General features: G+C 36.9%; 1 protein-coding gene across 2 annotated transcripts; it reads left to right on the top strand.

The window, feature by feature from the left end:
* Nucleotides 1-103: 103 nt before the first annotated feature.
* On the top strand, nt 104-20,034 carry gpld1 (glycosylphosphatidylinositol specific phospholipase D1). 2 transcript variants are annotated; one of them, XM_031904460.1, is made up of 25 exons: nt 104-258; nt 2,204-2,259; nt 3,774-3,852; nt 5,406-5,503; nt 6,035-6,145; nt 6,400-6,448; nt 7,607-7,661; nt 8,011-8,118; nt 8,244-8,271; nt 8,373-8,512; nt 8,624-8,689; nt 8,928-9,057; nt 9,660-9,793; nt 10,283-10,469; nt 11,138-11,248; nt 11,419-11,493; nt 12,176-12,326; nt 13,409-13,550; nt 13,784-13,886; nt 15,560-15,653; nt 16,203-16,379; nt 17,112-17,269; nt 18,132-18,158; nt 18,250-18,300; nt 19,335-20,034. In XM_031904460.1, exons 1-25 carry the CDS (start codon nt 162-164, stop codon nt 19,413-19,415), a joined length of 2,508 nt encoding a protein of 835 aa, XP_031760320.1. In that variant the 5' UTR covers nt 104-161; the 3' UTR covers nt 19,416-20,034. The 2 variants fall into 2 exon arrangements, with proteins under 2 accessions (XP_031760320.1, XP_031760321.1); XM_031904461.1 differs by lacking the exons at nt 104-258; nt 2,204-2,259; nt 3,774-3,852 and having other exon boundaries at nt 5,412-5,916.
* Nucleotides 20,035-22,698: the final 2,664 nt, after the last annotated feature.

The raw sequence follows: 22,698 nt of genomic DNA, 5'->3' as shown, positions 1-22,698 counted from the left end.
TTAGACTTGGCACTCTCACTACGTTTCATTAAACTGGACAGTTTAACTAACTGTATCATTGCCCTGGTGAGATAAGCACATCAAACAACAAAGGTTACAACTCCAAAATCCTACACTGGGTTCATATTCTTCCTAGAACATTCATTTTGTACTCTGGAATCATGAGAATGTTCTTGTTCTTGGAGTGTACGTTATTAATTACTTCTTTGCTTTGGTTACCGGTTGCACCGTGTGGTATTTCAACACATATTGAGCTTGGTAAGTTTTTTATTGATATTATTATAGTTACTCTACTTTATTTTGAAGTACAGTTTTGACTGCATTGTAGGGTTTAATATAGAATTCAAATCAGTTGGATCCATGATGTTTACTAGACAAATTTAAATGTACACCTTATTGCAAGTCACTGTCTGAGATAATTATCAGGGATGAATGTAGGCAACAGCTCTCCAATTTGTGAGGTTTTGTGTTGGTGTTCAGGCATGCTAAACACACACTTCATACTACCTAAAATCAGGCAGATTTCAGGCTGATGCATGGTTTTATGTAAAAACATACTATGTATTAGGCTTCAGGCAATTCACTGTACTAAAGAGGATTGGCAAAGCAGAGAAAAATTATACATTTTATACTTATACTCATTATATGACCATTAAAGTCTAGTTTCAACCAACAGTATTTACTTTCTTGAGGTTAAAACTTAGCATTCTTGAAAGATCCCCATCTGACAGTACCAGCATATGCAATAGGTTAGGTAAATGGATAGGGTTTACTGGATTGGATTTGATTGCTCCATTTCTTCTAAAGAGGACTGCAGTAGTCAAAATGCATTGTGTACAATTAGGATGAAAAATGAACTGAAAGCTTCTTTTGCAGGTAAATTCTGTGGCTGGGGTTTTTGTTGCTGTTAGGCTTTATCCATTTGTAAAGCAGAAAGATATTAACACTTCTGTGTACAGCAAGGCTTGTATAATAATCAGTTATTAGCAATGCTTATTACCAGGGCCAGATTCGTAATGCGGGCGCCCCTAGTCCCCCATCTCCTTGCTCACTGCCGCCCCATCCCATTTAGCATACCCCCCGCTTTCCAGGTTTTTCTGTGGCTCTCCTTAAGCGGCGGTGTACGAACATGTGTATGTGCACGGGACACAACCTTATAAAAGGGCCTTTTGCCGCTGCATAAGGAGCAGAGCCGCAGAAGCCGGAGCGCCTATGGGACTACTATGCATGGGGGCTACTGTGTATGGGGGCTACTGTGTATGGGGGGGTTACCGTCTATGGGGGCATTGTGTATGGGGGTACGGTCTATGGAGGCTATTGGGGGCACATTCTATGGGGGCATTGTGTATGGGGGATACTTTCTATGGGGGCACTGTGTATGGGGGCTACTGTCTATGGGGTCAATTGGGGGCACTGTCTATGGGGTCAATTGAGGGCGCTTTCTATGGGGGTACTGTCTATGGGGGGCACTCTGTATGGGGGGTACTGTTTATGGGGGCACTGTGTATGGAGGGTACTGTCTATTGGGCCATTGGGGGCACTGTGTATGGGGGGCAAAACTGGTACATAGTTATAACTGGCTGCCTTCTCTCTATATTTGTATTTTATATGTAGGAGTTGCAGTAGGTAGTACAGTATGAGGGTATAGCACATTTTGCGTCTGATCCCGCCATTTCAACTATATAAAAGGAGTATTTTTTGAAAACAAAAATGGGGTGTGGTAATTAGGGCATGGTCACAAAAGTGGGCATGGCCAAAAAATCTTTTTGTCCCTCTTTTCATTTTTCAAATGTTGGGAGGTATGCATTTGGGACTGCTCAGGTGCGCGCATGAGCAGACATTTGTAGTTGGGTCCGGAGCACTGGGGATCAGTAAATGGGGCATTAAAAACTATTAGGTCTCCAGCACCTCCCCAGTGCTTCAGACCCGAATTAAAAGCAGAAGCGGGGCAGCATGACGCCCCTAAAGCCCTACCACCCTAGGCCTGGGCCTGCTTATTACTGGTCACCATACAGTAAATTATGGGCAATAAGGGTAAGCAATTTCCTAAGACTGAAGCATTTCAGAATTATATTGTAAATATAATACTTTTGTTTTACATTTTTGTAAATAAAAAGTAACCATTTTTTTATTAAAAACAGATTTGTTATTTAATTATCTAACTAATGTAATAGATATATACACATATATATTATTCCTACAGCTCACAGAGCACTGGAGTTCTTCAGCCAAGCAGAGGGAAACTTTAATTACAGAGAGGTACTGGAAATGTTTGTCAGCTGAAAATTTTTGTATTTAAAGGAATAGTTCAGTGTACAAATGAAACTGGGTAAAATAGACTGTGCAAAATAAAAAAAATTTTCAATATAGTTAGGAAAAAATGTAATCTGTACGGGCTGGAGTGGACAGATGTCTAACATAATAGCCAGAACTCTACTTTCTGCTTTCAGCTCTCTAAGCTCTTTGTTAGTCAGTGACTTGGGGGGGGGGGACAAATGGGACATAACTGTTCAGTTATTTTGTGAGCACGCAGGCCAGATTCAAAAGCAAACTAACTGAACAATTATGTCCCATATGCCCCCCCAAGTCACTGATTGGCTACTGACTGCTAAGGAGGAAGTAGTGATCTTATGTTAGACATCTGCCCACTCCATCCCTTATAGATTACATTTTTGGCTAACTGACTAGATTAAAAAAATGTTTTATTTTCCACAGTCTATCTAGTTTACCCAGTTTCATGTTTACATTGAACTATTCTTATAAGGCAATGTGTTATCGATTATATAAATGGGTGTTCTAATGTTTGTGTACGTTTTTTACACGGCTAAAGGGAAACCTTTAATAGCTTTCAGTAAAGGAAATGTATTTTTTTATTCATTTGATACTTTAGCACTCTTTTACCTTGTGCAGTATTGATATTAGGGATGCACCAAATCCAGGATTCGGCCCTTTTTGGTAGTATTCGGATTCGGCCGAATCCACGGTCCTGGCCAAGTTCAAAATTTTTCCAAGATTTTCTGACATGTAACCCTTCTTAAGCTGCTAATTAGGATTCGGTATTCGGCTGAATCTGTTACGACTGTTATTTTGTTTATCTTTCCCTTGCAGTTTTTTCCTAATAGATTGAAAGTTTAACAAAGAAATCAGACTAAACATATTTGGCCAGTTTTGTTGAAAAGTGGCAAGCAGAGCTGGCAAAAATGGACCAATGTGGTGTGAAACTTTCCTGTCCTGTGGTCATTGATGATGGTCAATGATGATTTCATTCAATCTATTTTTAAATATCTTCTTACATGTGGGTGGCACCAATGACATATAAAAACACTATAATAAATGTAATTAAAGGGGCACATTTTACTCAGCTTTACTAACCCATAAAAGCCATAAACAAGATTTTGGGATGGTACAAAACTTGCTTAAATAAAAGTGTTCACAAAATAGCGCCTGCCTGCTTACTGTGATTGTGTAACAAGACTGAAGGAAACAAGATTTATATAATTTATATAGTGTACATAAAGTTTATTTTGCCTAACTAGCACAATAGAAAAGAATTTGGAATTATTTCTTAGGATGACAGGTCCTCTTTAAATAGGTTTTGCCCTCAAAAATGAGTCCCTCTTTGTAAATCATAAAATCTGAAAGCCTTATTTACAATACAGATAAAATGAGGGAATAGATAAGCATACAATAAACAATTAAAACGCATTTCAATAAACATCATATGTTATTTAATGGAAACATTTTTTCTTGATTTTTTTGTATCATTTTTCTAGTTGTTACTAAAACACCCTGATGCATTCCAAGCAGGTAGTGTGTATCCTGATGCTTTTTACCAGGGCATTTGTGAACAAGGTAAGAGATAATATCAAACTTTTGATAACTGCAACTTTTAGAAGTGTTTTGTCATAAAGTACAGCCTGGTCAGTCATTCTGTTTGCCTGGCCTATGTTGCCATTGTCCACCTGTCGATGTGACAGAGATTCTTCTGAATGTGCCAGATTTTGTAAAGTCACCAGTAAAGCAAATACAGCAGTATAAGAGAAGCACCCTATACACCCGCTTAGTTTGTAAGCTGAAATTGAAATTGTTCTTTGATATATTTTATTTAGTCTCTTCATTACTAAGATTGGAGTTATGACATCTATTATGTATATACTGTATAATAGGGGTCATACAGACCAATGGCAGAAATAATAAGAAAGGGCTGATGGAAATTGTGCTTGGTTGCAGCCCACCAAGTGAACATCTTGTATTCTGGCAGGCCAACCCTAACATCAAAGCCCATAACTTTTAAAGGAAACTATACCCCCAGAATGAATACTTAACCAACAGATAGTTTATATTATGTTAAGTGACCTATTAAAGAATCTTGCCAAACTGGAATATATATAGCAGTAAATATTGCCCTTTAACATCCTTTCCCGTGAGCCACCATTTAGTGATGGGCTGTGTGCACCCTCAGGGATCACATGACCAGAAATAATGCAGCTCTAACTGTAACAGGAAGAAGTGTGGGAGCAAAAGGCAGACCTCTGTCCATTAATTGGCTGATGGGGCCTAGCATGTATGTGTGCCTTGGCTTGTTTGTGTGCACTGTGATTCTTATGATCCTAGGAGGCGGCCCTTAATTCTTAAAATGGCAATTTTCTATTTAGGAGTACCCAATAGCACATACTACTAAAAAAAGTATATTTTTATGGAAAAATAAAGAATACATTCTTTAAATCTGCCTTTATTTTTCAAATGGAGCAGGGTTTTGCATATGAGCTTGTTTATGCAATACATTTTTATAGAGACCTACATTATTTGGGGATATAGTTTTTCTTTAAAATCATCAGTGTCCCGCTGTAATACCTGTTTGTTTATGAAGACATGCTAACATCAATTGTAGGGGCATCCCTACAAGTCACATGAGTACAGGTATAGGACCCCTTATCCAGAATGCTCAGGACCAAGGGTATTCCGGATAAGGGGTCTTTCCGTAATTTGGATTTCCATACCTTAAGTCTACTATAAAATCAATAAAACATTAATTAAACCCAATAGGATTGTTTTGGATCCAGTAAGGATTATTTATATCTTAGTTTGGATCAATTACAAGGTACTGTTTTATTATTACAGAGAAAAAGGTAATCAGTTTTAAAATTCTAAATTATTTGATTAAAATGGAGTCTATGGGAGATGGCCTTTCTGTAATTCGGAGCTTTCTGGATAACAGGTTTCCAGATAAGGGATCCCATACCTGCATTAAGAATAACCTTGGTTCTTTTTCAAAAACAATGTAAAATAGAATTGACCATTAATCTGATTTACCAGAGAATGCAGAGTTTACTGTACTAATAAAGAATGCATTCTTTAAATCTGTCTGTATTTTTCATATGCCTGTTTTGATATTATATTTGAAGGAAAATACCATGATGTATCTGAAGATTCACACTGGACACCTTTTCTCAAGACCAGCATCAATTACATCCGAGAAGTCTATCCAAGGCCATGGGATAAGGTAAAGATAATTGTTGGAAAAATTCTACATCTGGTTAACAGCAAAAGTTAACAGCAAAACCTCCAGTGAAGATGTATAATAGGTGGGGCTCAAACAGTAAGAAATTATTGTAGTCAGAATACAGTTTTACTGCATGAATCAGGCAAAATTGGACTAAATATAATATATTACTGACAAACCTTGTTTGTCTTAAAATGTTCCATATTTGTTTGATTGTGATGTTTATTTTAAATAATAAAATATATGAAAGAATTTTCCAAACATTCACCAACAATTTCCTCATAGGACACTTTCCTCTTGATTGTCTTGGACTGGGTGGGTTCTGAAAATAAAATAAGAGCTAGTTTAGCTTTTAGAGTTCCCTCCTGCAGGAAGTGAGGCCCTCAAAAAGTGCAGTAAGATCTGGACAGATGGTAAGCTATGATGGGGCCTCTAACTTGTATTGTCTTCCTAACAAATAACATGTAATATTATTATTATTATTATTGTTAGTATTAATAATGGACATATGACATATTTACTCTCTAACAGAGTGCACAGAAACTGGTGGCCTTCCTGTTTGGCATTGCATCCCACATGGTATCGGATGTGAGCTGGCATAGTTTGAATATCGACCAAGGGTTTCTTAAGGCCATGGGTGAAGTATGTATTTACAAAAGTTCTTGCTAAAATGTGTTACTCTTGTAAGCAGATAGTACCCAATGATTTTATAGTGCAGTTTATAGCACTGAACATGTCAACAGTGATGGCACATGTCTGGCACCACTGGATTTAGCGTCACAAGTACAGTGACTACCAGGTGCATGTTTTCTGTTAAGACAGCAGCCTTTTTACATCTAATGTTCATCTATCAATTGGTTTTGTAATATTGATGAAAGTATGTTTTTTTTTTTAAGGTTGATTTCTATGGCTCCTATGCAGAAGCTCATCAAACTGGGGATTTTGGTAAACCCAATTCCTGCTTTACATAGGCTACTTCTGTGTTATATATTTCTCAAATATTGTTTAAGAGCAGTTGAGGATTCTGTTATGTATAGCAGCTCTGTGTCAGACAGTGCTACCCTTTGAGGTCACTGTTTATTCCAACACTATTGTTCTACAAAGCTAGTGATGGTGACATGCAAAGAGCTAACTATACAAAGCTAGTGTAGGCATGTATAGAAGCCACTATTACTGGTCCAAAACAACTGGGCGCTGGTAAATGACATAGGATAGACAATATAATGTACTGTTGCCCTGCCCTGGTAAAACTGATGTGTTTGCTACAGAAACACTACTATAGTTTATATAAATAAGCTGTTTTGTAGCCATGGGGGCAGACATTTATGGTGGAAAAAAGGAGAAAAGGCACAGGTTACATAGCAGAGAGCAGATATTTTTTATATCCCTGCATTGTTCACACCTCAGGCTCAGGCCGTAATAACCCACATTGTTCACCTGTTCACACCTCAGCCAGACTGTAGGAGCAGTGTCAGCATTGTGTCACTGAATGCTGCCTTGTTGTGCCATACTCTGCCTGCCCTATGCTGCCTGTGTGTGCCATACTCTGCCTGCCCTATGCTGCCTGTGTGTGCCATACTCTGCCTGCCCTATGCTGGCTGTGTGTGCCATACTCTGCCAGCCCTATGCTGCCTGTGTGTGCCATACTCTGCCTGCCCTATGCTGCCTGTATGTGTCATACTCTGCCTGCCCTGTGCTGCCTGTGGGGGGGTGATCCTGGCAGGGGTGTGTTCTGGGAGATTGTTAACATGTGGAAATAGTGATTATATGGTCCCTAAGGTGTGTAACTATGTGCTGGGTGTTGCTGTGCTATCCACAGGGGAGACATATGGATTTAAGGGTATGTCATAATACACTTCTTTTGAATATGAGTGAAGGGTGATATCCCTGTATCCCCATCACCCCAGATGGGTGTTAAAACAAAACTAAATGTCAGGTGTCTGGAAGTAATGCCTTTGTGCTTTCACACCAGTAGAGAAGAAAATACTGCATGTCTACTCTCAAAGCCTCTTTCATTTAGAATTAAGTATCCTTAATACTGCATATTGGCCTCTGCATGTCATAGAACATTTTATGTGACACCTTTTTCTTTTCTTTTTTTAGGTGGTGATGTACTCAGCCGTTATGAACTTAACTTTGACTATTTAGAAGCAAAATGGTACAAAAAGACAATTGCATAACAACAAATTACTAGGCTCTACAGCAAAATTTTAGGGTCCCCTAAACATTAGGAATTATACATTTTTCAGAAATTTACATTAAAACTCTTTTTTCAATCAGTTTCCTACTGGGCTTCTTATACCCCCTCAGCCCTTAGCAGTCACAGAGTTTGCTGCCTGTTTTACCCCTTAATTTATATAATATAACAATTTGTCTTCTCTGTACAAACCAATGTTATTGCTCCATCACAATGGTATAAACAATAAGTATGTTATCTCACAAAAGAACTCACTTTCATAAAACCGTTCCGTGTTCTGCTTCTTGTATAATACTTGCTATTACATTAGGTACATTCCAGTGAAGGACCTTTTTAACATCTACAAGCTCTATTATGGCAAAACCATCATAGAAGAGAGCACGATTACTCACTGCACGTACATACTCTTCCTTGAAATGTAAGTTGAATGCATTTTATTTTGTTTTAAATTGTATCCTACTGTAAAAATTTACAAAACCACGATGAAACGCCATGTTTTTGTTGTTAATGCAACAGTTATAGCATCTACTTCTCCTTCATTAGGTATGGAGAATCCCTTGGCATTGCTAAGGTAACATGCACTGGTTTCCTAAAAGTTTAATTGGTTTAGTCAAACAGTGGTCTGGATTATTACTTTATTATATTATAAACTTTATGTTATTGATTCCCTAGCTTCACTCAACATATGCAAGCAAATCTCCTTTCTTGGTGGAGAGATTCCAGGAATATTTTCTTGGTGGCATTGATGATATGGCTTATTGGTCTACCAACATATTCCAGTTAACTAGTTTCATGTTAGATAATGGTACTAGGTGAGTTGGGATTTTACTGAAGTGCCTTTTGGGTGATAAAGTATAATAAATGATTTTATTAGTGTCTTAACGATTGTATAAGACGTTTGCTATTGTTTGTTCCTTGCTTAGTGAATGCTACTTACCTGAAAACCCTATTTTCATACAATGTAATACCGAGAGGAGGGAAAAGAACATGTGAGTAAACACTATCTCTATATTACACTATATTATTATTCACATTCCACCCATCTCTTACAGATGCTATGTGCATTTAGCCACCTTTTAGAGCATAAATTACTCTGTGATTTGTTCTCACTAAATTGCCCAGAACCTCATTGGTTTTAATAAGACCATTATCCTCTTTTAGTACCACAAAAAACACACCAATGTAAAGATCTAGGGCAGTTTAACCCCCAATACCTTTTCTTCACAGAATAGGAAGAAAACTTTGGCAAAAAAATGAATTTGATCGAGATTTTACTCTCTCAGTCATAAGAGCAGATGTTGCTGATAACATTACTGTGGACTCAGGAGTTGTCTTTCAGATGAGTTCTTGGGCAAAGGTAAATCTCCATCATGCTTATTATGGTCTTCCTCAAAAACACATATTATGGCACAGATTTCAACCATGGAATCCTGATGGATGCACAGTAGCTTTGAATAGATGTTTATTAATATGACCCTACTGATATTTTTTTTACCAAGTGGTAACCATCTACTGCTCAATAAAAAATATAATAGGTCATACATCAGCTCTTTTTCGGTTTTTAAAAATGTAAGTGTATATTATTATTATTAATATGACCCTACTGATATTTTTTTTACCAAGTGGTAACCATCTACTGCTCAATAAAAAAAAATAGGTCATACATCAGCTCTTTTTCAGTTTTTTAAAATGTAAGTGTATATTAAAGAGTGAAGACCCTTAAGCCTTGGCTGGGTCTTTGAGGTAATTTAACCTTATGGCATGCATACCTTTCCTTTCCTGTTATTGCTACCTGTTTAAAAGAATAGGAAACATAGTACATATGGAAGAGGCTCAAAATGACAGACAGGGGCTGACTGGGAAAGGTCATTTCAGCTTATGTTTAAAGTGACATTTACAAATGTTTTTTCAATAAATAAGTATTTTAATATGAATTTAAAATTGATTTAATTTCTACAGGGTTCAATGCTGTTTATGAGCAATGCAATGGATGCAATGAATATGAAAGGCATTTTCGCTGGCCAGTATCCAAACCATATTACAAGCCCTTCTACCTCCTATTTTGTCAGTTCACCTTATGCAAGACTTGGATGGTTTGTGTCTTATATCTCTCTATCCAACAGGAACCAATTTCAAATCAAATTAAAACCAGCTTGATTTAAATTCATCATTCCTTATAATTGCCATTTATGAATGTACACAGAATGCAAACATTGAGATGACTCAATGGTTTCTATTTAGGTAGGGCAATCCTGTGTTATGGGCTTATGATAACATGGGCCAAGCTTCAGTTGGATCTCTGTATTGGAGTGGCCATGGTGAATCCAGAATGTTGGGACACATACATTTCATTTCTCCTGTGAAAATACTTTCCTTGATTTAATATTAGAATAAATAATAATGTACCTGTCACACCTTACATAAAAAAGAATTTCTATTGAATTTGTTAATAAATTCAGAGTAATTTTAATGTATCATAATAAAAGTCCAGTATAGTCACAGTATATAAACACCCTGTTTCTGTAAAGGTGAACTAACTGTGGCTACACTTTTGCTTAGTAGTGTTTTATTTTCTTGCAAAGGGCTATGACCACAGCAGATCTAAATGGTGATGGACATGATGATTTAGTAGTTGGAGCTCCAGGATATAGCACTTTGGGCCATGTTCAAATAGGCCGTGTGTACATTGTTTATGGAACAGAAAGTGGACTTCCACTTGCCGAAATAGACCTAGACAAACATGCAAATGGACTGCTTGAAGGCTTTGAGGTGAGGGTGTACATTATAGTTATTACTGTGTAAATTATTAGAGGGGAACAAGCAAATTTGCAGTCTTGAAATATATTTTTGGAAATTACTATGAAAAAGTTTGGCTGTAAAAGTAAAGTTAACCAAAGATACATTTCCTTTTCTAGATTTGTGTCTTTTTTTTCCTGTTTAAGCAGTATTATTTGCAAGAATAAACACTTTTAGAATATTTTCGCTGCTAAAAGAATATCTTGTAGATATATGAACTTACTATATAGAGAACTGCATGTCCAAAAACCCATACTGTTTTTGGCAACAAATGTATTGCTTGTGGTCACTAGCAAAGCTATTGGTATAGATTACTTAGAATTTAACAAACAAAAACACCTGTATAAGCTCAAATATTTTCAAGATAAAAATTGATTATTCAACATGAAGAAACTGAAGAACCAGTTGAGCTCCAAAGGGGCAATTCTTGGTTGATAAGATAGTTTAGCTCACAAACACAATAATTAGATCTCAGTAATATTTTCATACACAAATATGATAATGTTGCACACAATACAACTGTTTAGCCTCCATGCTGAAATAATCTTATCCTACTGGATAATGCACTTGACCAGTTTTATTCATGTTTCACCAAATGAGTGTTGATCATAGTTTTCTCATAAACCTATGTTTCTCTTTAGAACTCTGGCAGGTTTGGCTCTTCTTTGGCAGTGCTGGACTTTAACCTTGATGGACACCTGGATCTGGCAGTGGGTGCTCCTTCTGTGGGGTCCCAGCATCTCAGATACACAGTAAGATATTGTTACTGCAATGCAATCCATACAGTCTCAGAAGACTTTAGTACCTATGAATGTTCTTATTGAATTAGTTACATTTTTTTTACAATTATTAGTACAATATTAACTTAGAATAGAAAGTACAAGCACAAGAATGTGAATTTAAAATATTGCTTTATTTCTAGGGTTCTGTATATGTGTTTTATGGATCAGAAAGTGGAGGTTTGTCAACTCAACCGAATGTAACCATAACCTGCAGGGTGAGATAATTATTTATATATGTGTCTGAAGTGGAATGCAATGAACTAGGCATGAAATTGGTGATAGGTTCAAAATTCTTACTACTTTCGGTAAGAAAGCAAAATGTTTAGAAATATGTTCAAAAATAATTAAGTTTAAAGTGATACTGGGACTTTTGTAAAAGCTGTTATTTTATTTCCAGGGTTTGAAATAATAGGGAAAGAGCACTACTACTCTGTTGTTTGTGCTAGAGTGGCCTGAAATATTCACATAAGGAAATAAAGGCAGCAATCCAGCTTCCTGTGATTTGGACCTAAAAAATCTAAGGGAAAGGGATATTTTAAAATAAAAGAGCCATCCCTAGATTTCGGGTCCTGTTTATAACATAACAGCAATTGTATCAGCAGGTATCATTTACTGCGTAGCTGCCTGAAAATTAACACCTGACCTGGTTTCATTAATATTGACTAACTGATCTGGACAAACCATGTATCTTTACATTACTTTAAGCTATGTAATGTAGTTCTCCCACATCCTGATGAAGTAGTATGATATCTTTAATAGTTTTGCCAACAGAAGATGCCTAGGAAACATATTCTGTGATTGGTCTTCAATTTTAAAAGTCATTTTTCATTTTTTTGTGGTTTTTGAACTATGCTGTAATGTGACCATGGTATTCTGGTTTTATTTCATTCTTGACAGTTCACATATTGTAACCTAGGGTGGACCCTCCTAGCAGCTGATATGAATAAGGACAGAAAAAAAGACCTTGTAATTGGTGCACCATATGCTCCAGGTGGAGGAAAGCAAAGAGGTTTAGTGGCTGCATTTTTTTCATGCAGCAGCAGAAAAGGTAATAAATATGATTTACAGATGAAGGGTGTATATTGTGTGGATAAATTGTAACATTATTGTTGTTCTGTGCACTGTAATTACCCAAACATTTCCTTGAACAAATATGACAAAGACTAAAGTCACATGGGTTACCTTTTACCTTTTGCCTGTTTTGCTGTGTGAGAAGCAGATGTGACTACATCCTGCAGCTACTATCCAGTTGAATGGGAAACGACAGGAAGCAAAGTTATGGGTCCCTTACAATCTGAAAATATTCTTTTTAGAGGTTCTGGAGCATTTTCAAGTTTTTTCCATTTGTGCATATGTATATTGGCTCAATAATAATGGCTCACTATTTTACAGAAGTAGATCAAGGACTAAATTATGCTTGGCTGAAAAGCACCCATGTGAGATTAGCCTTAGACCTATGCTGCATAAAATAAAGTTGGACTTTAAATAAAAGGTCCATCCACCACATGACATACAAATTAAAAGTGCTCATGGGGCATTAGCCTTATACATACACACACTGGCACCCATTTACTAATCTACATCTGTTCTGCTGTACTATGATACAAAAGATGTTTGTGTATCACACAGTTTATAGTCCAGTTACTCTAAATCAGTCCTGTCCAACTTCTATGGTACCGAGGGCTGGAATTTTTCTGGCCTACATGGTGGAGGGCTGATAATGGAAGCCAGTTTTGACCACTCCCCTTTTATAAACTGCACCCACTTCAAACCACACCCATGTTATCACAAGAGCTTTTCATGGTAGTAGTGCAGCAAAAACCCAAATGGTTGGTGCTCACTGGTCAGTTAATCTCAGTACTGATACCATTTAAAGCTTACACAAAGGTAAAGAGTCACAGCAGCCAGACAGGTGGGGGGGTGGGGGACACACAGAGGGAGGCCGTGGGTCACCAGTTGGACAGCACTGCTCTAAATGTATTACTATGTACCACTATATACTACATGGTGCAAGTAAGGCCATTGAAGACTGTAACATTCAGGCTAGTTTTATACCAGGGTGTAAAATATGCTAATACGAGTCAAGATAACATGAAATCACTATCTGACTAGCTTTGTGTTTCAACTTAGGTAGTTTGTCTGCAGAAGAATCAGATTGGAGCGTATCTGGAGAGCATGATTATGCTTGGTTTGGTTATTCCCTACACACGTATGCAGTTAGGAATCACACTTTGCTGTTGGTTGGGAGTCCTACATGGAGTACCTGCAAGAGGTTTGGCACTTCTCTTTCCCTATATTAACACATTCTTCTTGCTTAACATTATTTCTATTATCTGTGATACTCTTTTCTCTATTTATCATCCTATAAAATACAAAGTCATTAGTATTTATTCACTGGAAAAAGTGTTAGGACAGTAGTCACATAAGACAACTGAATAACCAAAGCAATGTTTTTATAAAGTCTAAAAACAATTTACTCCCCTAAATTATCTGATTTTTTAAAAGTCTTAACTGTGATGCTTCATTAAGTGGAACCCAGAGTGTTGGAAAGGCATATGGTTTCTATCCCCCAAGCAGTGATGTGACTTTTGCTGTTCATGGAGACACAGTAAGTATACAATTTTGCGTTACAGAATCTTTTGTGGTGTTATTACGTCTGTATGTAATGAGTGATGATGGTGAAAAACTATGCATCTCATAACAAACTTGTAGCAAGTGATTTCATGATTTTTATTTGCTGATTAATTTAAAATGGTTACTGTACCAGTGCAATATAACTGGTATATAACAAACAATCGAATCATGTTGATGCACTGATCTGCTCCTCATCCTAACAGAATTTTAAAATCTGCACATTCAACATCTCCCTAATTTTGGTAGACTCATTTGAGGGCCCCATACATGGGCCGAAAAACTGCCGTTGTCAGTTTTTATCGGCCCATATATGGCCACCTAAAGTAAATGTGAGTTGAGATGCTTACTTGTGACCCTGGGTACCAGCCTTCATCAGCAGTTGCTAAGTATATTCAGCAAGGTTTATCTGTCATTGTGTTATAAAACAGTGATCCTCTACCCTAATGATACTGGATCAGAACTCCATACATTATTGATCATTATTGATCATGTTATCAAAGGTTAAAGTGTGCTAGAAGCATTAGTGTAGCAATATATAGCAGAAAAATGAAAGCCTTACTGCTTGGTATAACTGTTCTCCAATAGTCCAATTTATGCAGGGGGTTGTTCAGTGAGAATCCTGCCTTTTGCTTTCCTTCTGTTTTACAGTTAATGGAATTGATACTGTTAAACATGGTTCTTTAGGTTTAAACACTTAAACATCACTATTCAGACTTCTAATACTTGTAAGTGTAATATCAAAAGTAGAAATTACAATGAAATCTCATCTTACTATGGTAGATAACCACAATATAACTGACATTGCTCTATGTACAATTCTCTTGCACCTGCAGGTAGGTGAGGTAAGTTTCTGGTCCCTACTTTAGGGAGATAGGTGAACTGCCCTGGTAGTGTATGATACAGCTTGCAGAAAAGATATCCACAATATATACTCTATAAATATCATCAAGACCCTTCACTGCTGGCTTTTGTGCAAGATATATAAAGATATATCTATACATATATACATGTGACAAACTAAACAATTTGTCTTTCTTTTGTGTGTGTTCTGAGGGGGATAGCCATTGTAGGCTCCGTGCAGGCCTACTACCATGTGCCGTTTTATGGCTCTTTGCTGCTAGGGACCGGGTGGGTTTAGGCTGAACTTACATTAGCAAAGGGGATTGGCTGATGGGCCAAACTGTGTGGTTAGCCTAGTATAGCCCCATCTGAATGGCTTAGTGGTGTGTCAGTCATCCCAGTGCGGGGCGTCCCTGCTTGTGGGAAAGCCCATGCGCAGCCTCTCCTAGTTAGCCTCTGCAGAGGAAGCAACCCAGAAACACATTGTGCAAGGACTCCCTGGATTTCCAAAACCAGGATTTCACTGAACCTCTGCTTCCTCAGAGGCCATTTGTCATTTCTTACATTAGGGACATAAGTGGTAGTTTTTCTAACATACCTCACCTTTTATTTACTGCACTGTATATGTATATTTTTCTATTTGTAAATACTGTGTGCTGTGAACTCCTTCTATTAAAGTCCAATTAATAACTACTGGTTTGGCTGATGATAAGTACCTACAGTTTTATTCTTTTTGGGGTCTTGTCAATACCACTAGTCACACCCCCTAGTTTCGTCACAATACATTTTTAAACAACTTTGTTGCAGGAACAGAGCAAACTAGGCTCATCATTTGCTAGTGGCGTTATCTCACTCGACAAAAGGCGTAAACGAATTCTTCTCATCGGAACACCAACAAAAAGTAAGTCTACTAACGAATAGGGTATTTGCAGTATAAACATTATGTAATATGTATATAATTGAAAACACAGTAAGATTTAAAGTTATTTGTTACATTGAAGGGAAGCTATACATCTGAACATTGCAGATCTCTATAAAACAGATTACACGGTTTCATATGAATGAAGGATTTTCATGAAAAACATATTTTACTACAAATATCTGCCACTGGATAACCCATTACTACAGTCTTTCCCCCTGGTTCCTACAAGGCACTGTCCGGTGATCAATGATTGACACACAGAATGATGTAAATCTCAATTTGATACGAGTCTTTGATCAGTCACTTATTCGGATGTACATTATCTGTTTTTGTTTATAATGTATAATTATTCATTAAGGTAAACTAATACAGTGTTATTAGGAGAGACTGGGTTTCTCTATGAGATACAACTTCTGAAGAAATCAACTAGTAACAGATTTAAAAATGAGTATTTAGTTTTAAAGCTTGTGAGGAGTTTGGTGTTGGATATTATCCTGAGTAACAGCCTGTGATCTTGGTTGTTTGCAGGTAGCACCTACCAAGTTGCAATTCTATCTAGACAGTTGCACCACGCTGGGACTGCTTCAGTGTATGAGCTGAAATCACGGAGTGCACCGTCTCCTCTAAGCACTCTGAGTGGAGACCGAGCATATGCTCGCTTTGGGGCTAAGATTCATTTAGATGATCTGGACAAAGATGGCCTTGGTATTAAATGCTTCCTTCTGTGTAAAAATTGTAATTGTAGTGTTGTGTTCTATTATTTTCCCAGGGTGACTGTAAATACATATATTGAAGACATTTATATGGACTGTATGTATGTAGTTGGTAGCTAGTCTTGATACACAGAAAAATATATATAAGTAGGATATACCATTTCAAAGGAAATTATTATAGTAAATAACTGGTGAGATGTGGTACTGCACATCACTACTTGTAACAAAAGTATCTGGGGTGGGGGTGTTAAGTTATTAGGTACCCCCAGTGACTTTTACCCAGGCCAGGGCACCTCTTCTTTAACTACTAAACCAACTTACGGAACTTGCACAGTGTTGTCATTTTTTCTCTGCTCCAGTTATCCCTATCCTCTAGCTATTATTTAAAGACACATACGCAGTACAGTAAGTTACAACATGCTATTACCACAGAACAGTGCTAGGGATACCTGGGAGTAGGAAAAACATGGCAGCATCTTTGTAGGAAAGTACCTGATCTGCTTTATTTGTTTAAACAGAGGTGAGACAGGCAGGGTAAAATGTGAACATGTTTAGTCACTGGGGGTGCCTAAAAAGTTGCTATATACCAGTGTTACTTTCCTTCTCCTTTAAATTCAGTACTTTTGAATTAATCACCCAGAAAGAACAGAATATCTTATTTACTTATTATGAAGTGATACTTTGGTTTGATGGCTTATGTAAATGGTTATTTTTACGTTCACAGATGAAATCATAGTGACATCACCTCTAAGAAATGATGGAACACTAACAATGCTTGGTGCTGAGGCTGGAAGGGTCTATATCTATAATGGTAATGCCAGAACTCCCGGCTATCTGACGGAAAACTGCAAATCCTGGGTTTCACCTTGTCCTGAGGACTGGGTAAGGCAAGGGCAAAAGGTGCCACATCTACATAAAAACTATGAATTTTAGCACTTTGACTCCATGGTTAATCACCCCTTGTAAGGCTTATGGCATGTGGCATGTGGAACAATGCCATACCTTTTAACAGTACATCATCTAAATGAGAATCTCTTGAAAATGCTAGAACCAGCATTTTTCAGTTGATCAAAACAATCATAGGCTTAGGAGGGAATGTAATTAAAGTCGGTAACTGAAAAATTATTCACAATGCGAAATAAATTTGTCTTTTCGAGAATTTTATATAGACCGAGAAAACAGAAACTGTTTAGCGAGCACTTCCAACAGTGGAAGAAAGTTTGTGAATTTTATTGTTTGCGACAGTGTATGTAATAAAACTTCCTATGTTTGCTCCAAAAGATTACGCCACCTTCAAGCATGCCTTAAAAAGTTTGCAATGCGCAATTACATTTGGCAGTGCAATAACAGTCTAATGAACTAAATTTACATTGTAAAATGTAAAAAAAATTTACATCTAATTTTACATTGTACATTGAGCATTTGTTTTCCGCTTACGACTTTTATTACATTCCCCCATATGACTTTCCTTACTTCTTGGAAATACTGTTATTACTTTTTCCTCAAAAGAAGACGATATATATATATATATATATAAAAAAAATATATATATGTATATGTGTATATATATATATATATATATATATATATATATATATATATATAAATATATATATCTATATGGAGCCCAGTTCCAAGCTACCAGAGTAAGACGTGATGCAATACATTTGTCCATGTTGCCATCGCTTATTATAAGTAGTAAATAAATGTGTACAGTTCTCATTGTGGATTTTTTCCTTTCTAGGCACAATATGTGCTTATATCTCCAGAGGTGAGTGTCAAACATATTTCTTTCTTTCCACCCGAATGACCTCTGTCCTGTCTGTGAATTGTGAACTAAAGACACTTCTACATATTTACAGGAAAAATCAAGATTTGGAAGCACAGTGATCACAGTCAAGTCCAATAACAAGGTGGGCAGGATGATCAGTCTAGCTATGTAACATATATGTATATTTCTATTCGGATTATTCCACTTAAGTGATGTTGAATGTGGAGGTTCACAGCAGTACATGCACAACATGGCAAACCTGAGCACTGTGTGTATGCTTGACTCTCTGGGATGTTGTAAATCACATGCTCAACCGTCATGTTGTCCTAAGCATTACAATAGAAAAATTGTTACACCAGCACACCCTTACCTCCTCCAACAAGTTAACTCCTTGGTGCACGGCCCAGAGAGTCGGCACTCTCAGCAAAGTCGAGTAAAAATTATTTCAGCCAGCACAACAAGTAAAGTGCAAGTAGGGCAAAACCCCTGCGTGTTTATTCAAAAATGAATAAACACGCAGGGGTTTTGCCCCGCTTGCACTTTACTTGTTGAGCCGGCTGAAATAGTTTTTACTAAGCATTACAATGCCAGCCTGGCAGTGAAGGCAGTTAGGTTGCCAGTATAACAGCCTGGTTTACAAGTTGTATCATATATGTTCATGTACAGTTACAAAGGCTCAGTGATACAGAATATGCATGTACAGGGCAGTCTGATCATCATTCTCATTTGCACACCCTATACAGCACCTTCTCTGGCTCTGAGTACCTGAAAGGGAGTGGAGCAGAATGAAGAGCATGCAAATTTGGTGGATAATTCTACACAGATCTTTATCAACATTAAAATGCTTTACATTCTCTTACATCTGCCAGGTGACAGGTGTATAAGTAACTTAGAAAAGCTATAGAGAACTATTTTACTCTGTTATTAAAAAAGCCACTACAGTTATGATTGCAGAAATAAATTGGACTTTCTTAGAACCATCTCTCACAATCTGTTTCCATATATCTTGGACCATAAGCATCCTTCTGATTAGCAAATAACCTCTCCTACCATTCATCTTATAGGTCATTATGCTGCCCCCTTGTATCACTGATTGTGAAGCAAGCAAAGACTACATTCAGGGTAACATTTTACACTAGATGGTATTCATTCAATGTACTCCTTGTATCTTTCCAGAGTCAAGTTGTTGTAGCTGCTGAAAGAAGCTCAGCGAAAGCAAGACTTGGAGGTGCCCTCCATATCTACAATTTTGCATAACTTCCCGCTTTGCCTGTGCACAGTATATAGTCATGTAAATAGCTTTCTTACAGCAACATATGGCCCTAGATCTCTAGTGTAAAGCAGCTTTACATTCCAGTCTGACACTTATACACATAAATGACCAGAGCAATTGTTCTTATGTCTTTCCTAGTACATATTTTCTGGAGAGGACAGGCCCATCAACATATAATATAGAACTTTACTCATCATATTCAGGAAATTGTTTGGTAGTTTGCCAAATAGTTTGACTAATGTTTTATGAAATAATACATGTAATACATCCGTAAACATTTAGTGTAATAATTTGGTACTGCAGATAGACCAAGAGATTTTGGTCCATAGCTGGCTATAATGTCATGAATAAGGAAGTGCAGTTCTATGGGTTGAAGAGTGGGGCAAGTTATCATATGATGTAAATTAATAATCTGTCCCAAAATGACAGGAGAGGGAATGTTGCAGCATAAAAGACATGACTGAATAACACATAACATAAGACTCCTCTCAAAGCTAGGGAGTTTTATACCATTGTCTGCATTCTGGATCTGGTGTCTTCATTTATTGTTTTTAAACCTGATGTGGTTGTATTATTATTATTTTAGAATATAAAAGATTAGTAGGAAGAAGAAAGCAGGAAATTATTGCTTTTCAGTACAGGAATGGCCAATCCAGACTACAGTTTCCAGCACCCTGCTAAGAGTAGTTGGAAGTGCTGAGAGTTGTACTTAGTGCATAGAGGGCCACTGGCAGCCCATCCTAAAATAATCATTTCAATGGCAACTATTTAAAAATGAACTCACATTACCGTGGTATCTTTAAGCTCTGTTCAATCTTGTATGAGCTGCTGCTCTACCCATGATGAAACTTAATAAATAAATAAAAACAAATACAAGGCTGAGTGCATTACTTTCATCTGTGAATCAGTACATTTGTAATATGTCGATGAAGATTCTCATTCATCCAGGTCATGATATACAGTATCTTTTAGAATTAAGTCCAAAACAACTGGACTTTTCTGAGTTTTTTTCTTGAAAACATTTCACCACTCATCTGAGGAATTCCCTACCAGTCATTTGAACTGAAGAAGCCACTTGGATGAGTGGTGAAACGTTTTCAAGAAAAAAGTCCAGTTGTTTTAGACTTAATTCTATTAGATACTGTATATCATGACCTGGATGAATGAGAATCTTCATAGACATATTACAAATGTACTGTTTACATAAATAGACATGGCCAGACCAGGAAGTGGCCTTATAAAGATTATAAGCAAATAATTCTAATATTTGAAAATGATTTCCTTTTTCTCTGTAATAATAAAACAGTACATTGTACTTGATCCCAACAAAGATATAATCAATTCTTATTGTAGGCAAAACAATCCTATTGGATTTATTCATTAGTTAAATTTTTTTTAGCAGACTTAAGGTATGGAATTTCAAAATACGGAAAGATCCCTTATCCGGAAAACTCCAGGTCCTGAGCATTCTGGATAATAGGTCCCATACCTGTACTACTCAAAAGGGACCTTCTTATAAAAAATGGTTTTTACAAAGCAGGGTTTTACTTATAAGCTATTGTGTGTGGTATATTTTTATAGAGATCTAAATTGTTCAGGGGTATAGCTTTCCTTTAATTTGCCACCTATAAAGTTGGGGTCATGCAAGGTCTATTTCCAAAGGAAGGGCAACCTCTGCCTCGTCTGTTCATCTTTGTAAGACCAAAACCTTCAGTTTGCGCCATCAAGTTTAGGTAAGGATTCCCAGTGCATGCAGTCATTTAGAGCAAAATGAACTAGAGCTAAACCTATTTAGGGGTAGAAAGCTTCCATTCTAAAGTCTATCATTCTGCTTTACATTTTTGACTTATTGGTCTCTTTAACAGGAAAAAGAATCTTTCTTTTTAGAGATACTAGAAAATACTTTTCTTTTAAAAAGGCTCAGGTTCTTCTTCTTTACCCATAGTATCTCATAGCTTTAAGCAGTAAACCCAAATTCTAATTTTTAGAACATTAACCCTCTTTATAATCAGAAAATTTAGTAATATAGAAGGTACCTTAATCTGCAGAATTTTCTTAAGAAATATCTTCCCCTTAGAGACCTTCACACACAAAATTATCTACTGTGAAGGGAACAGGAGCAGATTTAACAGATTCAACATTATATGGCCTGGAAGCTCAAGTCAAGTGACCAGCAGACATAAGGGCATAACATGAGGTACAAGTATTTTCAGAAATGTGTCTTTTAGGATCTTTCTACTTTTTTGTATCTTGCAATTGGTGAAAGCTCAGGAGGCAGCACAAGAAGCACCTTGCAGCTTTCCAAGCCATTCATGATGCCACACTAAAAAGAATAGGACCCAGAAGTACCACCAGAGTCACTGCCATGACGAACTAGCATGGAGCACATATCCTCTTCCTCCCAGAAGACAGTAAGGGTAGTAGCGACCACCATAGATACAGTAGGAGAAGGTGGCAACTTGCCATCATCCCCCATTAAAAATGTAGCTCTAGCCAGGGACACAAGCCATTGTGAAAACCCTGCAACCAAGACCCTCACACAGTAGAGGAGGGCCAAACCCTCCCCAGGGAGCACAATCAAAAGGATGGCTCCCGTGGCCAGACAAACATGACAATGTTATCCATCCAAGGAAGCGCAGCCTAAATGACGATGGGATGCTAATTTTATTGGACAATTTCTTTTCCTACGTACAGGAATGAACCAATCTCATTAGTAAGTGCTGCCTGTAGGGACATTAGGGAAACATATAATCTAGAGAGTTTATATTTTAATCTGAAATAAGATTCCACAAACAGAGCTGAGACCAAAGTATATGTATTTTAATAAAACCTTTCACATATAAATATTTTGTTTTGACTTTTACTTGAGGTACACAAAATACATTTTTACCCTAAATACAACTTAAGCTTATGTGCTTTATTTCTCTATTGGATATTTAAGAAAAAATTCTACAACACAAATACATTTCAAAATGAGGTGTGATGCTAAACATTAATAAAACATGAATTATGTTGCCTGCCGCAGGACATAACATCAGAACACTGTACAATGAAAGTGTAATTTGTCCAGTTCTAGAGCTTAGTATTTTAGGTAAGAGTTTGAAACAATATACTGTAATTAAATAAGAATGCCCATAAATTATTGCAAGCAGTTATAAAATGGAATTTCTGTGGAATGACTGTAAACTTTTAGTCTTTTGTGGCAACATTCCCCATAAATATAAAAAAAGGAAATGTCTACCCCTCAAGCGTACAATATAAAAAATA

Source organism: Xenopus tropicalis, chromosome 6 (assembly GCF_000004195.4).
Source record: "Xenopus tropicalis strain Nigerian chromosome 6, UCB_Xtro_10.0, whole genome shotgun sequence".
NCBI classification, from domain to species: domain Eukaryota; kingdom Metazoa; phylum Chordata; class Amphibia; order Anura; family Pipidae; genus Xenopus; species Xenopus tropicalis.
The sequence above is the reverse complement of the archived record's forward strand: the minus strand, read 5'-3'. Positions and strand labels throughout refer to the sequence as shown.